The sequence below is a fragment of the Prinia subflava genome, chromosome 13 (assembly GCF_021018805.1).
Source record: "Prinia subflava isolate CZ2003 ecotype Zambia chromosome 13, Cam_Psub_1.2, whole genome shotgun sequence".
NCBI classification, from domain to species: domain Eukaryota; kingdom Metazoa; phylum Chordata; class Aves; order Passeriformes; family Cisticolidae; genus Prinia; species Prinia subflava.
Genome location: NC_086259.1, coordinates 19,510,637 through 19,533,247, shown reverse-complemented (window position 1 = coordinate 19,533,247; position 22,611 = coordinate 19,510,637). Strand labels below are relative to the sequence as shown.

At 45.8% G+C, this 22,611-nt stretch overlaps 1 protein-coding gene across 1 annotated transcript in view; it reads right to left on the bottom strand.

The window, feature by feature from the left end:
• BANP (BTG3 associated nuclear protein) overlaps positions 1-22,611 on the bottom strand; it is a 123,164-nt gene that overhangs the window by 72,836 nt on the left and 27,717 nt on the right. The window contains exons 6-7 of the mRNA XM_063410780.1: positions 20,427-20,602; positions 10,813-11,052 (exon numbers count right to left, since the gene is read on the bottom strand). Of these exons, the coding sequence (XP_063266850.1) occupies positions 10,813-11,052; positions 20,427-20,602 (416 nt within the window). The remainder of the gene's footprint in view (positions 1-10,812; positions 11,053-20,426; positions 20,603-22,611) is intronic.

The following is a 22,611-nucleotide window of genomic DNA, read 5'->3' as shown; positions in this document are numbered from 1 at the left end:
TCAGATGATAAATCTGTGCAGTTGCTATCATAATCTAAATTGTTGTTTTACAAGCAGGTCCTTAGCAAGACATTCCCTGCCAGGAAAAATCTCAAGCTAAAGGCAGTGGAGGGGTTTTTAAGCAGATAAAAAGTTCCCAGAGGCATTAAAAACAAGATTTACCTGCAGGAGAGAGAGAAATCCCCCAAACATGTGCAGATCATGAGGAGTGGAGCTGACCCTGCTCCCTCCAAGGATTCCAGGCAGGAGAGCTCCCCCATTCCCAGCATGTCCAACAGCAAACCCCCAGAGAAAAGCAGGATATTGGAAATGAGACCTCTCATTTTCAGAGAGAAAAGACAGGAATGCTTCAGGGAGAAGGGATTGGACTTTTTGGGGGTCATTTCCTCTCAAAAGCTCCACCAGACGCTGACATTTTACATAGCAGAGCATCCACGAGCTACAGAACAACAAAAAAAATTCCAGTCGGGAATATAAATCAGCACTTGGAGCAAAAGACAGTATTTGGGAAGATGGATGCTCACAAAAGGAGAGTAAAGCACAGGATTTAGGTGATTTAAGACTGGCTGAGTGTGTTTTTAGTGATCTTTTCATGAATGGTGCCTCAAAAAAAAAAAAGTTGTCCTTAGTTTTAAACAATAAAAGCCCAAAGTTTGCTTTTTTGAGGGGAGGAACCATTTCCTGAATGAAGCTTTCCATGAAAAACACACCAGGGACTTAAAAATAATTCATAAATTGCAGGAGTTTGGGTGATTTCTACAGACAGAGAGACCCTGGCTGCAGCCTGGGAGACAAAAAGGGCTGCAAAGAGAATTCAGGGAGCCACAGGGGGAAAGAGGGGAAATCAAGGATCAACATTCCAGTCTCAGCAAAGGAAAAGCTCAGGAAGAGAGCAAAAATCAGGAAAATTCAAATCAGCTTTAAAAGGCAACAGGTGCAGCACGCTGAGCCTGGATCAGAGACACAGGGAGAGAGCTCAGTTAAAATGAAAAAGAGCAACACAAGCAGGCCTGAAATAAATCTTCCTGTGGTTCTTAAAGGAAATAAAAACCAGGAAATGCAAAGGAAAAAAAATAGTCTGGAAATACAAAGCAAAACAAGCTCGAAAATGCAAAGGGAAAAAAGATTTGATTTGGTCCAAACACAGAGGTGGTGTCTGAAATGATAATTTTAGAGGATCTGCTGGACAAAATAAGGAGAGAAAGGGTTGGGGTTTCCTAAAAACTGGGACTAATTATAAACTAAGAAAATCCCAGAAAAGCCATGTTCCTGAGGAAGTGATCCTGTCTGTCTGAAAGGTCAGGGAGCAGACAAAACAATCCCCACAGAACACAAAACTGTAAAGAAATCAAATGAAGAACAAATAGAGGAGGAAGAGAAGACAGAGAGATCTTCTTTGTGAGATCAAAAGCAGACATGAAATATTCCAGCTCCTAAAAATCAAACTCCACGTCAGGAGTTTCATCACAGATTTCCTTGGAAAATTCAAAGGTAAATCCGTATTTTCATGGACTTGGCTGAGGTGACCCAGAAATTCCTGCTGGTTTTGGTGCACTTGGAAAGATTTGGGAAAGTGCAGCACAGAATCCAACAGCCCCATGTATAAAATACAAATATATTTATATTAAATACAGAGTCCAAGCAGATTTGGGTCACTGCTCCTTCACTTTTCCATTTCCCTCTCATTTTCAAAACCTAAAGAAAAGCAGCAGGATGGGGAATTCATCTTAAAGTGATGGACAGAATCCTTTTAAATTGACAGGAATATGATGGATCCCACAAGAAACAAAGGCTCCTCCTGCTCAGACAGGAGAAGGGGCTGATTTTTTGGGGCTTTGGCTCCCAAAATTCATTTTTTTCTCAGCAGGGGCACACATTTGGAGCTTTTGGATTAAACCGAGAGCACATGATCTTTCCAATATAAATATAAAATAAATCTAATGTAAAATCTGCTGCTCCAAACACGGAGGGAGCAGAGGAAAAGCTGAAGCAGCTCTGGAATTCCTCCTGGAGCCTCTGATTCCCCTCACCCATTTGAAATGGGTGGCAAACAGGAATTGTTTGTTTGCCTGCTGGGGGGGATCTCCACAGCTCCGAGGAATTTCCCCCTGCCAAAATGGGAATGTTCAGGTTTGGGATGCAGGAGGGGAGGGATGGCACAGCCTTGGAGGCTCCTGCAGTGTCACACGCCTGGAAAATCCATCCTGTCACCAAAAAATCCCTTTCCATGACATTGCTCTCATCCATCCATCCATCCATCCAAAAAGAGTCAGGAGGAGCTGCTGGGAACTTGGAGAGGGGGAGGAGGGAAGGCAAATCCAGCTACCAAGTCATTACTCTGTTCATTAATATTTATTGAGGATATTTGGCTGAATGTTTCATCTTTAACAAGTCACAGATTCAGAGGAGACATGAAAATTTATGTTATTTTAAATGCCTTTGTTCTTTGAATTAAAAGAACCCCACCAGGAGTTTTAAAAATGAAAAATTAATGTTAATTAGGGTCTAGACTCTCTGAATTCCACCAAGGAATCCTGTTCCAGAGCAGGAGGGCTCCTGCACTCAGTCACACCTCAGCACCTCTCTGGAAAAGCAGCCAGGCTATTTTTACCTGTTTTACAGCGAGCAGAACCTGTTTTATTCTCATTTATCCTCATTCATGGAGGGAGCCATCAGCATTCAAATATTGCCATCTAGTGGGTATCACGTCCCCAGTGTGGCAGGAAAAGTTGGATTTTAATCTTTTAAAAGATGGGTTTGCTCCATTCCAGGACACACCGAGTGCTCTGAAAGGTTCTGGAGCTGCAGGAGCAGAGAGGGGCTGGGGAATTAATGAACCCCTGCAGAATTAATTAACCCCTGCAGGAACAACAGAGTATTTGTGGTGTTCCAGAATTCCAGGCATTACAGCAGCAGCCACACAGAATTCCCAGAGGGATCCTTCAATCCCTTTCCTGATGGTGACAGGACAGCCACAGCTCTTCAGGAACTTGAGTACAATTAATTAATCAATCAACCCTGCAAGAAAATAATTGTGGACCAAACAGAGGGTTTGTAATCTGAAAAGAGAAAACTCTTCCTGCTCTGCTCCAGGTCCCAAGTTACACCAGAGTCACTCCAGTGTGATGACACTGGACAAATGGCATTTGCTTCTATTTTCTTTCATCATTTCAAAAAAAAAAAATCCTACATTTATTCCTACTTTGTCCCCTGTTTTTAACAGACAACAGCTGCAGCAGAAACCTTCCCAAAGAGCCCATCTCCAAACTACCCAGCTCGCCCTTTTTTACTTTCCACACTCCTGAAGCACTCCAAGCCCCTGGAAAAGCTGATTTTGTGTCCCCAGGCTCAGGATTGCTTTCAGCTGCCTCTCCACAGTGCAGACCTGCACACTTCAGCACGTACTTGAACTCAGCCTGGCCAAAAGGGAACAGCACTGAGGGATGGAAGGAGTGTGGAAACAGATGGTCCAAGTGACCTCATACACTCATTTTGTGTTTTCTGGAGAGCCCAGGAGCCAGCAGTGCCTGACAGCACATCACACACAGTCATGCTGCACACATCAGTGGGACTGACAGCCCCCACTGCTGCTTTTCCAGCAATGGAAAACTGAATTCCTCACTTGGATAACACAAGGATGACAAGAGAAGTGGGAGAAGGGGAGAGAAAACACGCAATTTATTTTCTTTCCCCAAAATTTCTGCCTCTTTTTTTTCAGTTTATTAACAGGGACTGGCCAGGGAAATAATTGAAATCAAGAGAAGTGCCCAGGAAAGAGGCAGCACCGAGTTCCAGCTGAAAGCAAGGCCAGCACTGCTGCCGTGGATGAGAAGTGTGGTGCTGAGATAAACTCAATGGGTTCTCCCATTATCTTCTTGCCTGGCCTCAAAGGAGGTTATCAGAGCCCTGCATGTGGCAGCTTTTAATTGATTCCCCAAGCAGCAGCTCTGAGGGAGACAACGCCTGAGAGCAGCAGCAGCACAGCCCATCCCCAGGGGAAACAGGAATTCCAGCTCCTCAGGGAGGAAAGGGCCCAACAGAGAGGATTTCTTTCACTTCTTGTTTTTAAAGATGTGCAGGACTCTCAGAGTTTGCACCTGAGCAGGAGAGAGCTCCCAGCCCTGCAGCCCCTCCCTGGTTTGTCCCTCGCAGGTCCCCACTCGTGGCTCTGCCACCAAAGCCAGCGCAGAGCTCCCAGGGCAGCAGAGCCCCTGCAAGGCTCCAGCCCAGTTCTGCCCAGCACAGAGCCCAGCACGACCTGCCCAGCTCCCCTCAGCTGCTGCAGGATGGGGCAAACCCAACCCCTCAAGCTCCTGGAGCCATCCCCTGGAGGAGAAACACCCCACAGCATCGATCTGAGCAGGCTGGAGCAGTGCAGAGTGCGGGGAAGGACCAGTCCATCCCTTCCAAAGCAAACAGCCCCAGGGCTCTGTGATAACACCACGGGAACAGCCTCCAGTCACTCCTTATTTCCCAAGAACTACAGCCTGAGCTGTTCAAGCACTGGGAGAAGAAAATGTTGGCAAAAAATATTTCCAGGGACCACAGGATTAGCTCATCCATCAGACACAAACCACAGGGCTCCTGTTCAGGCTACCAGGGCTGGGGAGAGGAGTTGATAATTATCCTGCAGCACCAGGGAAATGTAGATGGGTTCAGCAGCTCAGGGCTCCTCTGGAAATTCCTGTCCCAAATCCCCAGAGGATCCCTGAGGGAGCTGGGCAGGACTGAAAGAACAATTACCAATATCCAAATCACAGAAATCCATCAATTTCTGCTGCTGATGAAATGTTAAAGGCACGGGACAAACAACAATGACCAATATCCAAATCACAGAAATCCATCAATTTCTGATGCCAATGAAATGTTAAAGGCACGGGACAAACAACAATTACCAATATCCAAATCACAGAAATCCCTCAATTTCTGGCGCTGATGAAATGTTAAAGGCATGGGACAAAATGCCAACGGGGATCATTTTCCTCCAGGCTCTCCAGATGGATCCAGGGTTTGGATGCAGCTCTCCAAGGCTGATGCTCAGGACTGTGGCATGGAGGTGTCACAATTTTAACCACGGGATGTTATTCAATAAATGCTCTGTCAGCCAGGGACTTGTGGGATACTCAGAAATGAGACACCAAAATTATAAACGGGAAATGAAAGGAAGACAAAGAAAATATGCTGAGAAAGCACACAAGTATCAGGAAGGAAATGAGGAAAAAGGAAAAACTGGTGGAGTTAATAAAAATACGGCAATAAAAAAGGCTTTTGGAAGTGGGAAAATAAAAGAGTAGAGAATACTGAGGGCATTCTGCATTTCTAATGAATGTGCTCAACAACTGCAATGTTTGTTAAAGCACCTGAGGGGAGACAGGAGCTGCAGAGAGACGATTTCCAAGGGATGGAGGAGAGGGACACAGGGAATGGCTTCCCACTGCCAGGGGCAGGGTTAGGTGGGATATTGGGATGGAATCTTTCCCTGGGAGGGTGGGGAGGCCCTGGAGTGGATTCCCAGAGCAGCTGTGGATCCCTGGCAGTGCCCAAGGCCAGGCTGGACAGGGGAAGGTGCCCCTGCCATGGCAGAAGGTGGCACTGGATCTTTACCATATAAATATAAATATAAATATAAATATAAATATAAATATAAATATAAATATAAATATAAATATAAATATAAATATAAATATAAATATAAATATAAATATAAATATAAATATAAATATAAATATAAATATAAATATAAATATAAATATAAATATAAATAATTGGTGCGCACAGCCCAAACCATTCCAGGATTCCCTGATAAACATCCCTAAGACAGCCCCAGCCTGGAGTGTCCCACAAAGCAAATCCTCTGCTGAGAAACACCCGAGCTCAGCTCATCCATGAGAACTTCCTGCTCTTCCTGCAGGATTTCCAAGCGGGATAATCCCCGAGAAGGACAGAAATGTGATATATTTGCTGTTTATCCTGCGTTGTTATGAAGCTCAGGCTCCCCTCACGTTTTCCACGCCATCAGTGGCAGCTTCAACCGGCCCAACCTGCCTGGGCTGCGGGCAGGAATATTTATATTTATATTTCTCTCTCCATACATAAACTCATCCCACTGACATCGATTCCACAGCCAAATGTGTTTCCTATTAAGCAGCCGTGTGTGGGCTGCAGCTCCAGAGCTGGTGTGTGGATTTTTGGGAAGCAGAGCCAGTGTTTAATTCCATTTGGCCTCTGCTGAGGACACAGCTCCTTTCAGAGTGTATTAACATCTCTTTCAACTCCTGCAGTAGGAAAAGGGCTCCCATCCCTACTGGAAGAAATGTTTTATACAACAGGAACACCAAGCTTTGATGAGGGATTTCTTTCTGTGCTGAGGTTTTTTGCATCTTAAGAGGTGAAGTTGTTACCATTTGAAAGAGAAAATGCATCATTCAGGGTTAAAAATCAGATTTTATCGTTAGGTGTTCTCAGCTAACACTTTGTTTTATGGTGGTTAAATGACAGGGATGTATTCTGGAGGAAATTAAAAGGAAATGGGAAAATTCAATCTATGAAAGTCTTGGAAGAAAATGGAAAATTCGCCCAAGTTTTTCACCTCAGTTTCCTCCCCTCTGTGAGCACTGGAGGGTTTGGGTGGGGGATTTATGGTTTTGAGTTGGGTTTTTTCCAGCAACAACCCTGTCCCTAACAAGAGTCATTCCCCCGTGCATAAATAATAATTCCTTGAGCAACAGATGCTGTCTGGAGCCAAAATAAGAATTTTGGGGTCCAATAACACAAGGGCACAGGTTCCCCTTAATGCAATTCCTGAGTTTGGGTCTCCTTCCTCCACCCAACCACAAATTCTGCATTAAATTTACAGGAATGATCTTCCACCCTCTTGGAATAATTCACCAGAACTGACAAAAAAGTGGGAAAATTGTCAGTGAGAGTCTGTAAAAACCCATGTGCAGAGCAAGAAATAATACACAAAGTTACACACAATAATATATAAAATATGTGTATACATAAATATATATTATAAGTAACTAATGTTACTTTGGTTTCATTTAGTTACTTTGATTATTTTGAAGAATAAGAACCACTGATAAATTTTCTTTTCTGAGCTTCAGCAATCCCCTCTCCATTTTTTCCAGCATGCCACAGAAAATCATCTTTTCTATTACACCATTCCTTAGAACTGCAAAATTCTGAATTTGGGAATCTGTTTTTTCCAACTCGCTCGTGGAAATTGCTGTAAAATCTCCAAAGAGCTAAACCTGTATTTTCTGTTAGGCAGAGAAAATTCCAGCTGAGGATGTTCTAGGATTGCATTTCACCAGCAAAAGTCTCCATTTTTAGCAGGGCTGAGGTAATGAGCTATTTAATGACAGAGATTGTGTTTAAATCATTCTGGTTTCTTACCCAAAAACTCTCCTCAGTACCACTGCCACCCCACAAGCAAATTCCTACCACAAGTGAAAATTTAGACTTCCAAAGATAAACTTTCCTCTCCTCTTGTGGTAAACCTTGTGCAGAGCATCAAGAATTTTTAATAAACACACATCTCTTCATTTTCTATACTTTCTGCATATTACACAAAATACCTTCTCTATTGAACACAGATTTCCTTGGTGTTTTTCTTACAGAAAAAAAGGGATGGAATATCTTTCCACTGACAAACTGCAAGAAACTTGAAACGAAAGGAAAAACAAAATCCTTTCGATTTGCTTGGGCTCCTCTGGCTGTGAGTGGCACAGGCCAGGCTGATGCCATTGGGTTTTTTATTTCTGTTTAAATTAAGTCACCAGAGCAGGAGCAAATCCCACAGAGGGGAGCAGCACTGAGGGGTTCCCATGCAGGGGAACGCGGGTTTGGGGGGATTTTCTGGGAGAACACTGCAGGGATGAAAAGCAGATGTGCAAAGGGGATTTGGGGTGGCACATCCCAGCTCCCAGGGCTCTTCCCAGAGAGGGAGCAGGGATGGGATCGTGGCACACACAGACCCAGCAGGAGCTTTGCCACTGAACCGAGCACGGGCACAGCCCTGTTGGAGTCCAGGGCATCCCTCTGGCCGCCCTGGAGGATCTGAAGACTGTACAGGGGGTCTGGGATCTGTCCAGGGGGCTCAGTTAGACCCACACAGATCCCAGGAGGACACTGACTCTGATCCCTGCCATGGCAGTGAACACTCACATGCAGGAAGAATCACAAACCCTAAGAATTTAAAATAAGTAGTGGATGGTTGATTATAGAATATAAATATAGAAATTAGGATTCTTAGCAGATGGGGCTGAAGAGACAAGATGGAGGAATTGGGGAGTGGCCCCTGTGCTCCTTGTTCTTGCTCTCGTCCCCCATCTTGTGCTGAGTTGGGTTTTAGAGATTGGTTTAGAGTAGAACTGACATGTTAGTATAGGTAGTAGGTATTGGTACAATTCTGTAAATAAAAAGTTCATTTTGGACAGTGGTTGGGTCAGGGGTACTGTACATAAGGTGTGGGGCTCTCTGACCCGCCCAGTCCCCCGCGTGTCCTGCTCTGCTGGGGACGCCTTGCAAAGCTGGACAAGAACTGAGAGATAATTAAGAATAAACAGCCTTGATAACACGAACTACTGGACTCAGCTTGTCGTCTCTGGCTTCGGTGTGAAACACCCAGGGCGAAGAGAAGGCTGAAAACCTGATTAACTCTGGGAACAGCAACCCCGAGGAGAATCCCAGGGAATCAATAACCCTGAGACAGCCCCATCCTCGAGAGCTGAGTGCTGCACACTCCTCACCAGGCTGCTGCAATCCAATTCCACTCCCACTTAATTACTGCCAGTGATGACACACGAGGTTATTAAGTGAAATCATCATTTCTGGGCCACTGTTCTCACTGTTACATTTGCTGCTCCATCAAGTTCTCGTGTGTTTTCTTTGCTGGTTGCCACAGGATTCTTTGTCCTTGCTGGTAGCAAATCCCCAGAAACATCAACACTTCACTGCCCAAACCAGTCTTCTCTGGCCAGATCCACACAGGGTCTGTTTTTTCCAGAAACCCCAAGTTTTTTATGGCCTGGCTCCCAAAAGAAAACACCACAGCAGCCAGCAGGAGGGAATGAGGCTGTTTCAGATACCTGGATCCCAAACCGTGCTCAGGCCACCAAAGGCAGACACTGAGTGCTGCTGCTGATCCCCTGCTCTCACATCTGGGCCATTCCAGACCTGCTCCAGCTGCAGAGATCACCTCCATAATCCAATTTCTTCATGGTCACAATGCCCCACAGAAATGACATAATCCCCAGCCTGAGCACTCGGTCACATGGACACATTCCTTCCCCATGCTCACACAAACGTCTCATCTTCCTCCACAGCCACAAACTGCCCCGTGTGATTTGCGCTCTCAGACCTAAGGGATGGGAAAAGAACTGCCTGGGAATTGCTTTAACATTGGAGCAAGAGCCATTTCTTAGTGTTTCTAAAAGCTCTCATCAAAAACCTGTGTTTTAAAATCATTGACACTGATGAGATCAGCAGACAAAGAGATCAGCATTAATTTGAATTATCATCTCTCTTAAAAATACATATTTCATGTGTTTGCAGAAGAAGCCTGAGGTCTTCTGCTTCAGGTAAATAATGAAGCAAAAATTGCCCTAATGCAGCCACCTGAGGGGGTTAGATTGGGCTTTCAATTTCCCCAAAATAGCCTGAAAACCACTGGAAACAACAGCAGATAACAGGAATGAGTTTCCTGCCACCACCAAACACCATTCACATTCCCTTCCCTGTAACCATCACCCAGCCATTTCTCCAAACACCACCCAAATAATCCCTGGCTGAGCTGTTCCTAAGCCTTACCCAGAGTTTCAAATTGCCAATTCCACACAAAACTCCCCAGGAGAACAAATCATTCCCTGGTGACCTACACAAAATGTGACTATAAAGAATCTTGTACCAAGGAGACCTCCTGGTTTATCAGAATCCAGTCCAAGGATCACTCCTGGGCTGCCCAGACACCCCAACAATCCCAGCCTGGCCCTGGGAGCGTTGTCCCAGCACTCCTGGAGCTCTGGCAGCCTCGGGGCTGTGCCCAGTGCCTGATTCCAGTGCTCAGCCACCACCTGGCAGAGGAAACTTCTCCCCAAATCCTGCTTGTGCTCATTTCTTGGAAATAAAGCCAGGGAACAGGCCTGGCTGTCCTCAGTGTGTTCACCAGCAGTCGCCACACCAGAACACAACGCTCACGTCCAGATTCCTCTTTTCATTTCAAACTAGTGGCTGTGCCTTTGTTCTACATGAAACCACACTGGATTCCTTTCAAATTAACAAATGACGTGCCTTTAACACAAATAATATCAGTTCACAGCTCCAGAACAGCTTAAATAATGCAAAGACTTGTGCACGTGGAGCAGACAGAAATCCATCAGCGTCCTGCCCATTCCTGCTGTGAATCCACAGATTTTTATGATCCTGAGATTGCCAACTTTCCCCATCACAATCTGAGCAAGTCTTTTGGAAAAAGAGACATAAATGGGAAGTCAAGAACTACGGTTCAAGACCGTGCTGGTTTGAGCACTTGAACAGCACTGAAATTTGTGTTACTCATTATTTCTACAATATTTACTACGCTCACAGCTGGCGGGTGCAAAGCAGTTGAAATTCAGGATAAAAGACCGAGGAATTTCTGGTGAATACCCACCAACTGAAGTAAACCAGCTCATAAAAACCTTAAACCTTCTTAAACCTAAACAAAAGCCACCAGAACACCCCACCACAACATCCACCACGCCCCCAAAACACCACTGCACACATCCCTCTCTGCCTCGTCCGCACGCGGAGCTCCCGGGTTGCACTCACAGCGAATGCCGTAGATCATGAGAGGATCCAGCTGCTTCTTGCCGTGCTTCCCCTGGCCCGAGAGGTTGGAGATGGCCTGGATCTCCCTGTGGAAGAGGTAATCCAGCAGGGTCAGGGCCATCTTCTCGGCCGTGCGGCAGTTGGTGCTGATGTGCAGCATGTCCGCCGGCGTGATGGGGCAGCGCACCCGCATCTCGGGGTTGTTCTCGTCGCCCAGCCACGTCCCGTTGGGGTAATCCTCTGAAACACACATTGGGGACAGGCTGAGCAAGCAGGCAGGCTCAGCAGGCAGCCAGGAGCCCTGGGGTTTGCATCCTCTCCCCCAGTTTCCTTCCCAGTGTCTGTGAGCTGATCCCCGCTGAGCGCAGCGGGATCGCGGCACCGGCTGCCAAGAGGAGGAAACCAAATTCACCCCAGCACCGAGCAGAAAATATTGTTGGTCATGTTCTGGTCCACACAGGATCTGGTGCAGCCAGTCCACCCAAATTCACCCCAGCACCGAGCAGAAATTATTGTTGGTCACATTCTGCACACAGGAACTGGTGCAGCCAGGCCACCCAAATTCACCCCAGCACCGAACAGAAATTATTGTTGGTCACGTTCTGGCCCACACAGGATCTGGTGCAGCCAGGCCACCCAAATTCACCCCAGCACTGAGCAGAAATTATTGTTGGTCACGTTCTGGTCCACACAAGGACTGGTGCAGCCAGGCCAGGTGTCCAACTCGCTCCCAGAGATCTTTTATTGAGAAACCACTGCAGGCCCAGTGCTCCCATCCCCTGAAAATGAAGGTTACTGCAGCTCTGGGATGTTCTCAAAGCACAGCCAATTTCAACCAGCCAACAGCTTTGAGCCTTGTTTTTCCTCAACCCCAAACCCATGAGATTAAAACAAGGCTAAACAAGATTATTTAAGAAATTATAATCAATAGTGAACACTGACTTGTTTAATCATTTAAAAGGAGTACATCAATGACAATGATTTAAGATATAACCAGAGATCCCAAACAAAATGCAGATTTTTTCCTCATATTTACTGGCTACATTATTTTCTAGATCATAGTTTTCCAAGGAACAGGCCCAGCAGAAGGATAATTAATCAACCACTAATCATTTTCTCTCTTATTCAAATATGAGACCATCAGTCTCATCAGACACTCAACATATTAAGAAGCTTTTTTATTTCTTTCCCAGTATCTCAGTTTGTCAGGGGGGAAAAAATGGAATACTAGGGATTCAATTAAATACATAAATAAATAAGATTCAAAGGAATACCAGGCCCTCACTTTAATTAACCTGTGCAGACAATGACAAAAGTTGATGGGTTCAAGCCTGGACCAATCCCACCTCGAGTGGAGGAACACACGGCCGAGGATGAGACTCCTGTTCCAGACATGAACCAAACTTGCAGAATTCCTCTCACTGCTAATAGGAGCGGGGTGGAAAACACTCCAGCAATATTTCAGTGTCCACTGACATGAACCATTTGGATTTGATTTCCGTGTTTGCTCAGCTCTGTGCAGTAAAACAAGGTTTGCTGACTGAGGGGTCACTCAGCCCTTCCACAGAGAGCTCTACAGTAATTTACTGTGACCAGCATTCAATTACAGTTCCATTAATGACTTTTCTTTCATTAAGTGATCTTAGAGCAGAGTTTTGTGATGCAAAGTCCCCAGTTCCTGGTTTCCATGACCCTTCCAGTCCCCAGAGAAGGTGACAGAACTCAGGTCAAGCAGCGTCTCCTTCCCACACCGAGCAGGACCCAGAGCAAGCAGCAGCTGGATTCCAAACCCTGCACTGGGCTTTATCAGACTACAAGCCAGAAGAACTCAATAAAATACAACATAAAAGCAACTCCAAACACTCCAAACTGCTTTTCCAGCACGACCTTTGGGTTGAGTCACCCCACGTGTCAGGGCCGAGTTTATAGCGATGAGTAAGGACAGGATGAGGCAAGCGTTGGATTGTGTAATCCTGATTTATCACTGAGAGCAGAGATTATCAGCACAGGCACAGCCACACAGCCAGGGAAGGGGCTGGGCTGGAAGGGACCTTAAAGATCTTCCCTCCACCCCTGCCATGGCAGGGACACCTCCCACCACCCCAGGGTGCTCCAAGCCCTGTCCCACCTGGCCTGGGACACTGCCAGGGATCCAGGGGCAGCCACAGCTCCTTTGGGAAATCTATTCCAAGGCTTCCCCACCCTCACAGGGAGGAATTTCACCTTATATTCATAGAAGGATTCATCATATATAACTTGCGAGGAAAACTATTGATCATTGATGTAAGTAGCAACTCATCCTTCCAACTTTTGTTTCTGCTGAAATCAGAACTTCGTGCCCTGTCCTATATATTTTTTTTTGTACGCTTGCAAATTGTTTGTATTTTTTTTTTTAATTTGATCCTTTCTCTTTTATCCCGAGCCAAGGTAGGTCACACTGGCTGCTTTCAGCTCCCAGTACCAGGTGCCATCTGAAAAATAAAGTGGTTTGGATGAGCTGTGCCTTGTTTTGCATGCCACTGTGTCTGGCCTCACCACAAGTCTGGTTACCATTATCAGGGAAAACAACAGGCTGTTCCTCAAGATAAATGGACTGGCTTAGAAAAATTTAGGCAGACCTGGAGAAGCAAAAGCAGCTCTGGATCAACGTGAACGTTTTTCAAAGAAATTCTAGGAAGCCTGAATTAATTATCCTCCAGCCTATCACAGCCTTAGTGCCTTACAGCTCACAGGATTGCTGGTGGATATAGGAATTTTCATTCCTTATGGAACACCTTCTGCCTGCAGACTTTTTTAACAAACGTTGTTAACCTACATGAACCAAAGATTTTGTTCAATTTGCAAAATCCTCTCTTTTTTCTGCTGGCACAGAGTCCAGAACATACTGTTTTTACCACATGCAACTGTTCTTTTATTACTCCCAGCCTGGAAAAAAAGACATTATCTTGTTATTCTGACCTATGACCACAATCCCCCCACTAAATTATCTCTTACATTTTCCTCCTGCTTTCAAAGTTTCAACAGAAAGGGAATTTATTTTATAACCATTTTGCATTAAGCATGACTGAAGTTAACCATGAATCCACTGCAGCTCCGTGAGGGCACAAAAGCTGAATTATTCCTTATTTTAGATCAAAATCACTCCTGCCAGGCTGCCAACACAGAGAAAACACAGGATTGGCACCCAAAAATCGGGTGGAAAGAGGAAATCCAGGGCGAGTTCTGAGTGAGGCACAAACGCCCTGAGCTCTGGTGTGGTGGGGAATGGATAAGGAGAAAACAGAACGGGAACTGGATGGAAATTCTCTCTGAACAAATAAATACACAAACACTATTGACTAAATCTGCATCATTGGAGCACTCAAACGCCCTTTACTGCAGGTGGAATGGTTCTTCAGGTGTTAGCAGGCTCCAGAGGTGATCATTTGGGTTATTTAGTGCTGTGTAAAAGGCAGACTCCAGCCCTGAGCACTGCACAGCCCTACCCTGCTGCTGCTGCTCCTAAAAGACTTCCAAAAACTCGGTGAATGTGAGCAGGGCAGGAAGAGAACAAAGAACATCCTTCATCTCTGAGGCACAACTGCACACACTCACCTGGGGCTCAGCTCATCACACACCTTCTCCTTTTGCCCTCTTTTTCTTTCTTTGATAGCTGAGGAGGAATTTCACTCCCTGGAGGGTGGCAGAGCCCTGACACAGCTACCCAGGGGATGTGGGGGTCTCCCTCTCCCAATGCCACCTGGATGTGTCCCTCTGTCACCTGCTCCAGGTGTCCCTGCCTTGGCCTGGGTGATCCCAGAGCTCCTTCATTCCCTGATTTGGTGAATTTTCCTGAGGGCCCTGCTGCCCTTTGAGGGCAAAGGTGTTTCCTTGCCTTTTTTGGCCCCTGCTCATTTCTCCTTGCAGTGCACAAAGTCCTGCCAGCTTTTCCAGGCTCCCTCTCTGCTCTCACAGCCTCATTCCCATTTCACCAATTTCTAGCTCCTCCTCAATGTTCTTTTCTCTCAACATCACAAAATTTGCCTTTATCTCCATTCTGCTGGACCCAGTTTGCCTTTCAGTGCTGGTTTTGACTCTTTTTGCTGCAGTTCTTTTCTCTCCTGACCATCCATCCCTGCTTGGGACGTGCTGCCACGCAAACGAGAAATTCTCTGGGAACAGGAGGAGCCGGTTTGGGGTCAGCAGCAAGAAAAGCCCTGTCAAGAGAACAAAAACCAGACAGGGGCTGCTCTTGGCCGAGCTCTCCCACCCAGGGAAGGGACAAACACTGAGCTGTTGCATTTTTCCATGGGGATACACTCCCCTGGTCTGACATGGGAGCCTAAAAGCAAAGCCAGGCTCTGCTCTCTCCCCAGGAGCTGTCAGTCATTCCTTTAAAACTGGGGAAAACAAAAGGAAACACCTGCCCACAGAAATACTGGAATTAACATGTTCCATCACTCCAAGAAGTTGTGTTTATTTTATTCTCAAGGCTGGGTGCAAAATTGGCAGTGGCAGCGAAAGACTGGTAGGTGCAGAGAGGCAGAAAGATGAATTAATCTTTAAAAAATTAAAATAAAACCCCAAAAAAACAAATCTTAACCTACAAAAATAAACCTCCATTTCGAGAGAAATTAAATAATGTTTTGGCTGATGTACAGAAGATTCAACATCAGCATCATGTGGAGGGTTGGAACGAGATGAGCTTCAAGGTCCCTTCCAAGCCAAACCATTCCACGATTCTGTGATCTTTTAATGAGCTCCTGTCAATTAGCAGGAGTTCACAGGGGCAGTGATTAATTGGCAGAGACTTCAGAGCACTGACTTTGTTAATTAAAAATCATTAAGTCAGTGGAAGGGAGAGACAAGCAGGCTGTAAATTCACCTCCAGATGCAGCAGAGGGAATGAAAGCTGTGCTAAAAGAAAGGTTAAAGAGCTTTAAAGTCCCATTCAGCAAAACCTCCCACAGCAGTGCAGGCACTGGGGATTCTGGCTAAGGAACAGCACACACGGCCTGGGCACTGAGCTGGAGCTGTGTTCCTGTGTGGGGGGAAAGAAAGGGCTCATTTCCTTGGGAATATCAAAGGAAAATCCCAGAATCGTGGAAGGGTTTGGGTTGGAAGGGACACTGGAGATTATCCAGTTCCAACCCTGACACTTTTGCTATCCCAGGCTGCTCCAAGCCTGGTCTAGCCTGGCCTGGGACACTTCCAGGGATGGGGGCAGCCACAGTAAATCACATTTACTGACTTTTTGGAAGTCTTCTCTGGGAAATCCATTGCAGGGTCTCCCCACCCTCACAGGGAGGAATTCCTTCCCTGTATCCCACCTAACCCTGCCCTGTTTCAGCTGAAATCCAGAACAATCTCGAGCTCCGGGTGAATATTCCAGAGCACACAAAGGCTGAAGGAGACCCAGTCCCAGCGCACTCCCAAGCGGATCCAGGACAAGGAGATATTTTGGGAACAGCCCCTGCACCCACAGGTTCCCCAGCCTCAGCACAACTCAGTGGGGTCACTTGTTTGTTAAGAACGAGCCTCAGTTTTGGTGAAATCCAAGAGAGGTTCCCTTCTTTTATGACTCATGGAAGGATGAGATCAGATAAAAAAGCTCAGATAAAAAAAGATCCAAATAAAATTCTGAAAATTAAAATCCATGGACTCAAAGGGCTTTTTAAAACCTTGGAAAATGTGTTTCACGTCAGAAAATCAGATCTCTAATTTGGATTTTGCCCTTTCTTCCTTGTTTAATGTATCTCTGTTATATTTAGGTGGAGGTGGGCCAGTGTTAACTCCAAATATCCCTGTGGCAGACACCTGCAAGAAACTTGTTCATCTGCTGGCTCCCAAGAATTAAAAAACAACCAAACCCCAAAGCAATTCAATTTTTATCATTTTCTTTGGCTTTCACGAGTCCTGAAGCCTCATCAGTGTCTCCACATTTTGTTTTTGGGTACAGAAGGTTCACTCCTGCTCTGCTCCAGCTCCTCTCGCTGTGTGTGCCTGTCCTGAGGAGTTTGGCAGGACAGAGCTCCAAGGGCTCATCCCACGGTGAGATCTGACCCTGCCCTGAGCTGGAAAACCCCACGGACAGAGAAGTCTGGGCCACGGACAAGGAGCTGCTTGGATTCCCATTTGGAAAGCAAATCCTGAGAGCTGTTTAATGCTGCTCTTATCAAATGACTGCTGCAGTGCCAAGTTGAGGAGACAAGACGTGACTGAGGAGTTTTCTCTGGAAAAAACATCAGCCGCCCTTCATTAACACCCAGTGCAGAGCAGGGTCCTCTATCTGCTCCAAAATTCCATGTTCACATTCCCAGCTGGGGAGTCTCTGCATCACATCTGGAGGGACAGGACACAGGGAATGGTTTCAAACCAGGTTAAATGGGATTTTGGGAAGGAATTCCTGCCTGGAATGGATTCCCAGAGCAGCTGTGGGTGCCCCTGGATCCCTGGAAGTGTCCAAGGCCAGGCTGGAGGGGCTTGGAGCAGCCTGGGGGAGCAGAAAGTGTCAGGGTTGGAACTGGATGGGCTTTGAGGGCCCTTCCCACCCAAACCATTCCATGATTCCACATCTTCAGAGCTTTGAGGGCCCAAAGAATTGATTCACAAATGAAGTTCTGTGCAAGGAGGACACTCAGGACCAGCTGCAGGGTGGGGAAATCCAATTCAGAATCTTCAGAACTTTAAAAATGCACAAGAACTCTGGAAAGCCCAGGAAAATAACCTCAAAATAACTGACCAGACCAAACTTTTCCTTTTCTTACCACCCTAAAGATCTAAGGGCAGTGTGTGAAAACTGAAGAGGAAAATAACATTGGGCCATCACATCCATCCCATGCAACCATTAGAAAATAAATCATTATAAAATAAACAGCTATAAAAGAAATTTCCTCGTGTTTAGGGTAGAACCCTTAATGGCTCTCCTGCTCCTAAAGTGTACCAGTGAAAGAAAAAAGCTCTTCCTGTGCTCTTTGTTCTGCATAAGACACTGAACTGTACAAAGCTCGTTGTTTTTAAGCCTAATTAGAATGTTCACAATTAAATAAAGTGCACTGCTGGGTTTGAAGTGAGAAGAAGATGCTGCACTCCAAAACTCACAGTAAGAACACACGCATGCCAAAATTAACTTTAAAAAACACATGGAATGAAGTCACAGTGTGCAGTCAGCAAAAAAAACCAGCCTTGTTCTACACCATTACTGGAACAGGGCTCAAAGCTCCTGTATCATTATTTTTCAGGGATAGAAAGGCAATAACACTAATTTTTAAATTATCACAATTACATGACAGCAACCAGCAGACAGCAAACAGTGCATTTACAGAAACACATTCCCTAAATCCTAAAAATATCCAGAGCTCAGAGACACAAACCCAACTCTAAACAGAGTTTAGTTTTAACTTTGCAGGATGACAGAGCAGAGCTGTCCTGAGCACGTGGGGTTTGCCCTCAGTCCTGGGCTGGGTTCTCCATCCTCAGGTTTTACCTCTGCACCCCTCAGAGGCTCCAGAGCTGTGCCCCAGCTGCTGGAAGCCGAGGCTGCTGTGCCTTTCCTCTCCCTGCTATTCCCCATCTCCTCTTTATTAATAATTGGATTTGTGCCACCCCGCAGGAGAAGTCACTTAGCAATTCCCTCCCGTGCAAGGGCAGGTGGAGGGGGGTCACAGATCTGATCCTCAGAGCATCCATCAATCCCAGAGATTCTGAGTGGATGAGTGTTCCAGAGGTCTGGGGAAATCAGATCTGCAGACATTAATGGATTAGGTGTTTATTCAGAATATACATGCACATCAGTGGGTCAAACATCACATTTGTCTGTGCAAATCCTGCCAGAGCAAGGCAGGAAAGGAATTACACAACAAACATCCTGCTGGGGCTGGCAGCTTTGCTCCTGGCAGAGGGAAAATTCTGGAATCACTGAGGTTGGAAAAAAAATTGGCCAAATTTTGAGTTGACAGGATATGTTCTGGAGAGGGCCTTGGTTTCCCAGGACAGCTCAGGGCTCTCCAGCCTCACACTTTGGGATCTTTGATCTCCTGGCCTCACAGAACACCAGGGCTGCACTAAGTGATCAGAATTCAGGAATTACAATTGTGTACACTAAGAGCACTGAGATACAAAGGTATATACACAAAAGCTAAATACATAAAATGAATTATATGAATTATTCATAATTATATGAATAATTATGATAGGATTTTCCAAAAGGAAGACTGGTTGTTTCTGCCATTTTTAAAAATAGAATTCCTGGTATTTTAAACTGCTCTAAACTGGTTACAAAAATTATTCTGGGACAACACCTAAATCCCTGTTATTTCCAAACCTTGTCCCTTTAATTGATTACCTGCTCTCCATTAATTTTCTTGCACTGGCAGAATTAACTCCCCAGCCTACAGGAAAAGCTTCCAAGGACTGCTTTTACTGCTGGATTTTCAAATTCCCTGCCATGGTACCATTCAAAATATTTAAATTCTGCCAGGCTGGAACCCAAAAGAATAAATAAGGCTTTTCTGCCCTCTTCTGTTTATAGTCTGCTCAATAAATTAAATATACCAGAACTACACTAAGTGATCAGCCTTCAGGAATTACAAGTGTGCACGCTAAGAGCACGGAGGATATAAAGGTATATACATAACAGGTAAATACATAAAAGTAAATTGATGCCTCAAGTTTTATCTTTCCTGTATTTCAGGCTCTGCTGCCCAGGGTGCAGCTCTGAGCTCACAGTCAGGGTCTCTCAGCTCTGCACACAGCAGGGACACAAAACAAATCCTTCTCCTGCTGCACACCCAGGACAACTTTCAGCCCAAAAACACAAACAAGGGGGGCTGAGGGAGGAACAAGAAGGATGGGACCTCACAGCCTGGAGCTGGAATTGGGCAATTAAACCCCAAAATGCAAATGGAGCAAAACTTATCAAAGTGTGAGACCTCGTGAGCGTTTGTTCATTTTGTGACCATTTTGGGACCATTTTGGGACCATTTTGGGTCCATTTTGGGACCATTTTGGGGTCACCTTGGGTGCAGCCCTGGCCAGGCTCTTGTCCTGCCCAAGGTGCACCCTAAAGACCTTTCAATAAATACCAACTTCCTTCTCTTAGCTCTGCCCAGTCTCTGCTCCAGCCTTCCCAAGGCATCAATATAAAAGATTAAATACATATATTAAATATATATATATAAAATATATATTACATTTGTAATATATATATTTATATCATTATAGTCTATATTACAATATATATCTATATTGTATTATGTATTATATATTATGTACTATATATTAAATATAATCTATAATCTATACTCTATACTCTATACTCTATAATATATATAAATGTGTAATGAGTAATGACTAATGTGTAATGTGTAACATATATATTATATATTACATATTATATATTATCTATTATCTCACATACTATATATAATATATAACGTATAATAGATTATAGATATTTTTATGTTTTCTATTTATATTATATTTTATATTATTTATATATATTACATATAAATATAAGTTGATATCAATATAAAAGATTATATATATATATATATATATATATATATATATATAAAAAAAAGAAAAAAATGTAAAAGGCCTTGCTGCAGAAGGCAGAGCGCCCGTGGCTGTGGTACCTTCGGAGTTGAGGGTGATGAGGGTGACGTTGTTGCCGATGCTCTGGCTGCCGCCCTGGCCGCTGTTGGACACCGAGTCGCTGGCCTCGGAGCCGCTCTCGCCGTCCTCGTTGTGGCTGTCGTCGTGGCCAGGCACCTTCACCACGATGGTGTTCTGCCGGCGCCCCGGCACCGCGCTGCGGGACAGGAGCAGCTCAGGGGAACAGCCCCTCGGCAGGAATGGGAGCAGGGAATACCCAAATCCCAGAATTAATGAGCTCACTGGTACCCCGGCACCGCGCTGCGGGACAGGAGCATCGTTCAGCTCAGGGGAACAGCCCCTCGGCAGGAATGGGAGTGTGGAATACCCAAATCCCAAGAGAACACCCCCTCTGCAGGAATGGGCGTATGAAATATCCAAATCCCAAGAGAACAACCCCTCAGCAGGGATGGGTGTATGGAATATCCAAATCCCAGAATTAATGAGCTCACTCCTGCCCCGGCACCGCGCTGCGGGACAGGAGGCGGCTCAGGGGAACAACCCCTCCGCAGGGATGGGAGTGTGGAATACCCAAATCCCAAGGGAACAACCCCTCAGCAGGAACGGGAGCATGGAATATCCAAATCCCAGAATTAATGAGTTCATCAGCACCCCAGCACCGCGCTGCGGGACAGGAGGCGGCTCAGGGGGGCTGGGGAACCCTGAAATCTCCCCCGGGAAATTCCAGGCTTCGCCCTGGAATGATCAACCACGGAGTCTTCCCTGCCTAGCCTGAAAGAGAGGACTTCCCTCACGGCAGAACTAGTGCCAGTCCGCCTTGGACTGCTTCCCCCATGGCCACTGAACCTGCCCTCCCCAATTTCATCCCTCACATCCTGGAGATAACATCCTGGAGGAGCTCATCCCTCTGTTCTGCCCTTTGTACGCCCCCGTGCCTTCATTGGGCTGCTGACCCCACAGTTCACCCCTCAGCACCACTGGTCTGGGTCTTGTGTCCCTGATCCCTTCAGCATGCTGGAATAAACTGCTCTGGAATAAATTTCTGCTGGAATAAACTGCTCTGGAATAAACTTCTGCTGGAATAAATCTCTGCTGGACCCCAAATGGCTGCTCCATGTGGGCAAGGAGCACCAGTCAGCTCAGGAGAACACCCCCTCGGCAGGGATGGGAGCACGGAGTACCCAAATCCCACAAGAGCAACCCCTCAGCAGGAATTGGGAGCGTGGAATATCCAAATCCCAAGGGAACAGCCCCTCAGCAGGAAGGGCAGCATGGAATATCCAAATCCCAAGGGAGTAACCCCTCAGCTGGGATGGGAACATGGAATACCCAAATCCCAAGGGAGCAACCCCTCTCAACACAATGGGAGCATGGAATATCCAGCTCCATGGAATATCCAAATGCCAGCGTCGTGGCACCGAGTGCCACATCCAATCCTTTCTTAACACATCCAGGGATAGTGACTCCACCACTTCCCTGGGTAGATGATTCCAGCACTTCATCACTCTTTCAGTAAAATACTTTGTCCTAACATCCAACCTAAATTTCCCTTAAGCTTGTGTCCTTTGGGTCACAGATAGCAGAAGGAATAAAAAACCTTAGGAATCAACTTCCTACATCTGCCTCAGTGGAAAAGTCTAGGCCCTGTGTGCAAAACAAAAGAAATCTCCAAGTAATTTATAAAATATATTTGTTGTGACCATTTTCCACCCAGAATCCCCAGGCCTGCTTGTTTAAAATCACTTCAGATAGTCCAAGTTTTCCTTGGATTGCATATCCCTCCTTCAGCTGGTTAAATACAGGATTTTGGCACATTCCCAAGGGATTGGGCACCCGTGTAAAAACTGTACAGCTCTGGGAAATCCTTCCTTAACTCAACACAGAGACAATCCCAGCTCCTCCAGGATGTCCTCTCCCATCAAGAGGGAAGCAAGAAAACCCACCCAAGCCCATGTTCAACCTTTTCCCCATTATTACCTCGAGCATTCCTGGTTTTTCCCTTCTCATTGCCTTTGGGACTGGCCCTGCCCCAGGGGGATGAGGGAGGATTCCAGAGAATTCCTGGTTTTTCCCTTCTCATTGCCTTTGGGACTGGCCCTGCCCCAGGGGGATGAGGGAGGATTGCAGGGAATTCCTGGTTTTTCCCTTCTCATTGCCTTTGGGACTGGTCCTGCCCCAGGGGGATGAGGGAGGGTTCCAGGGAAT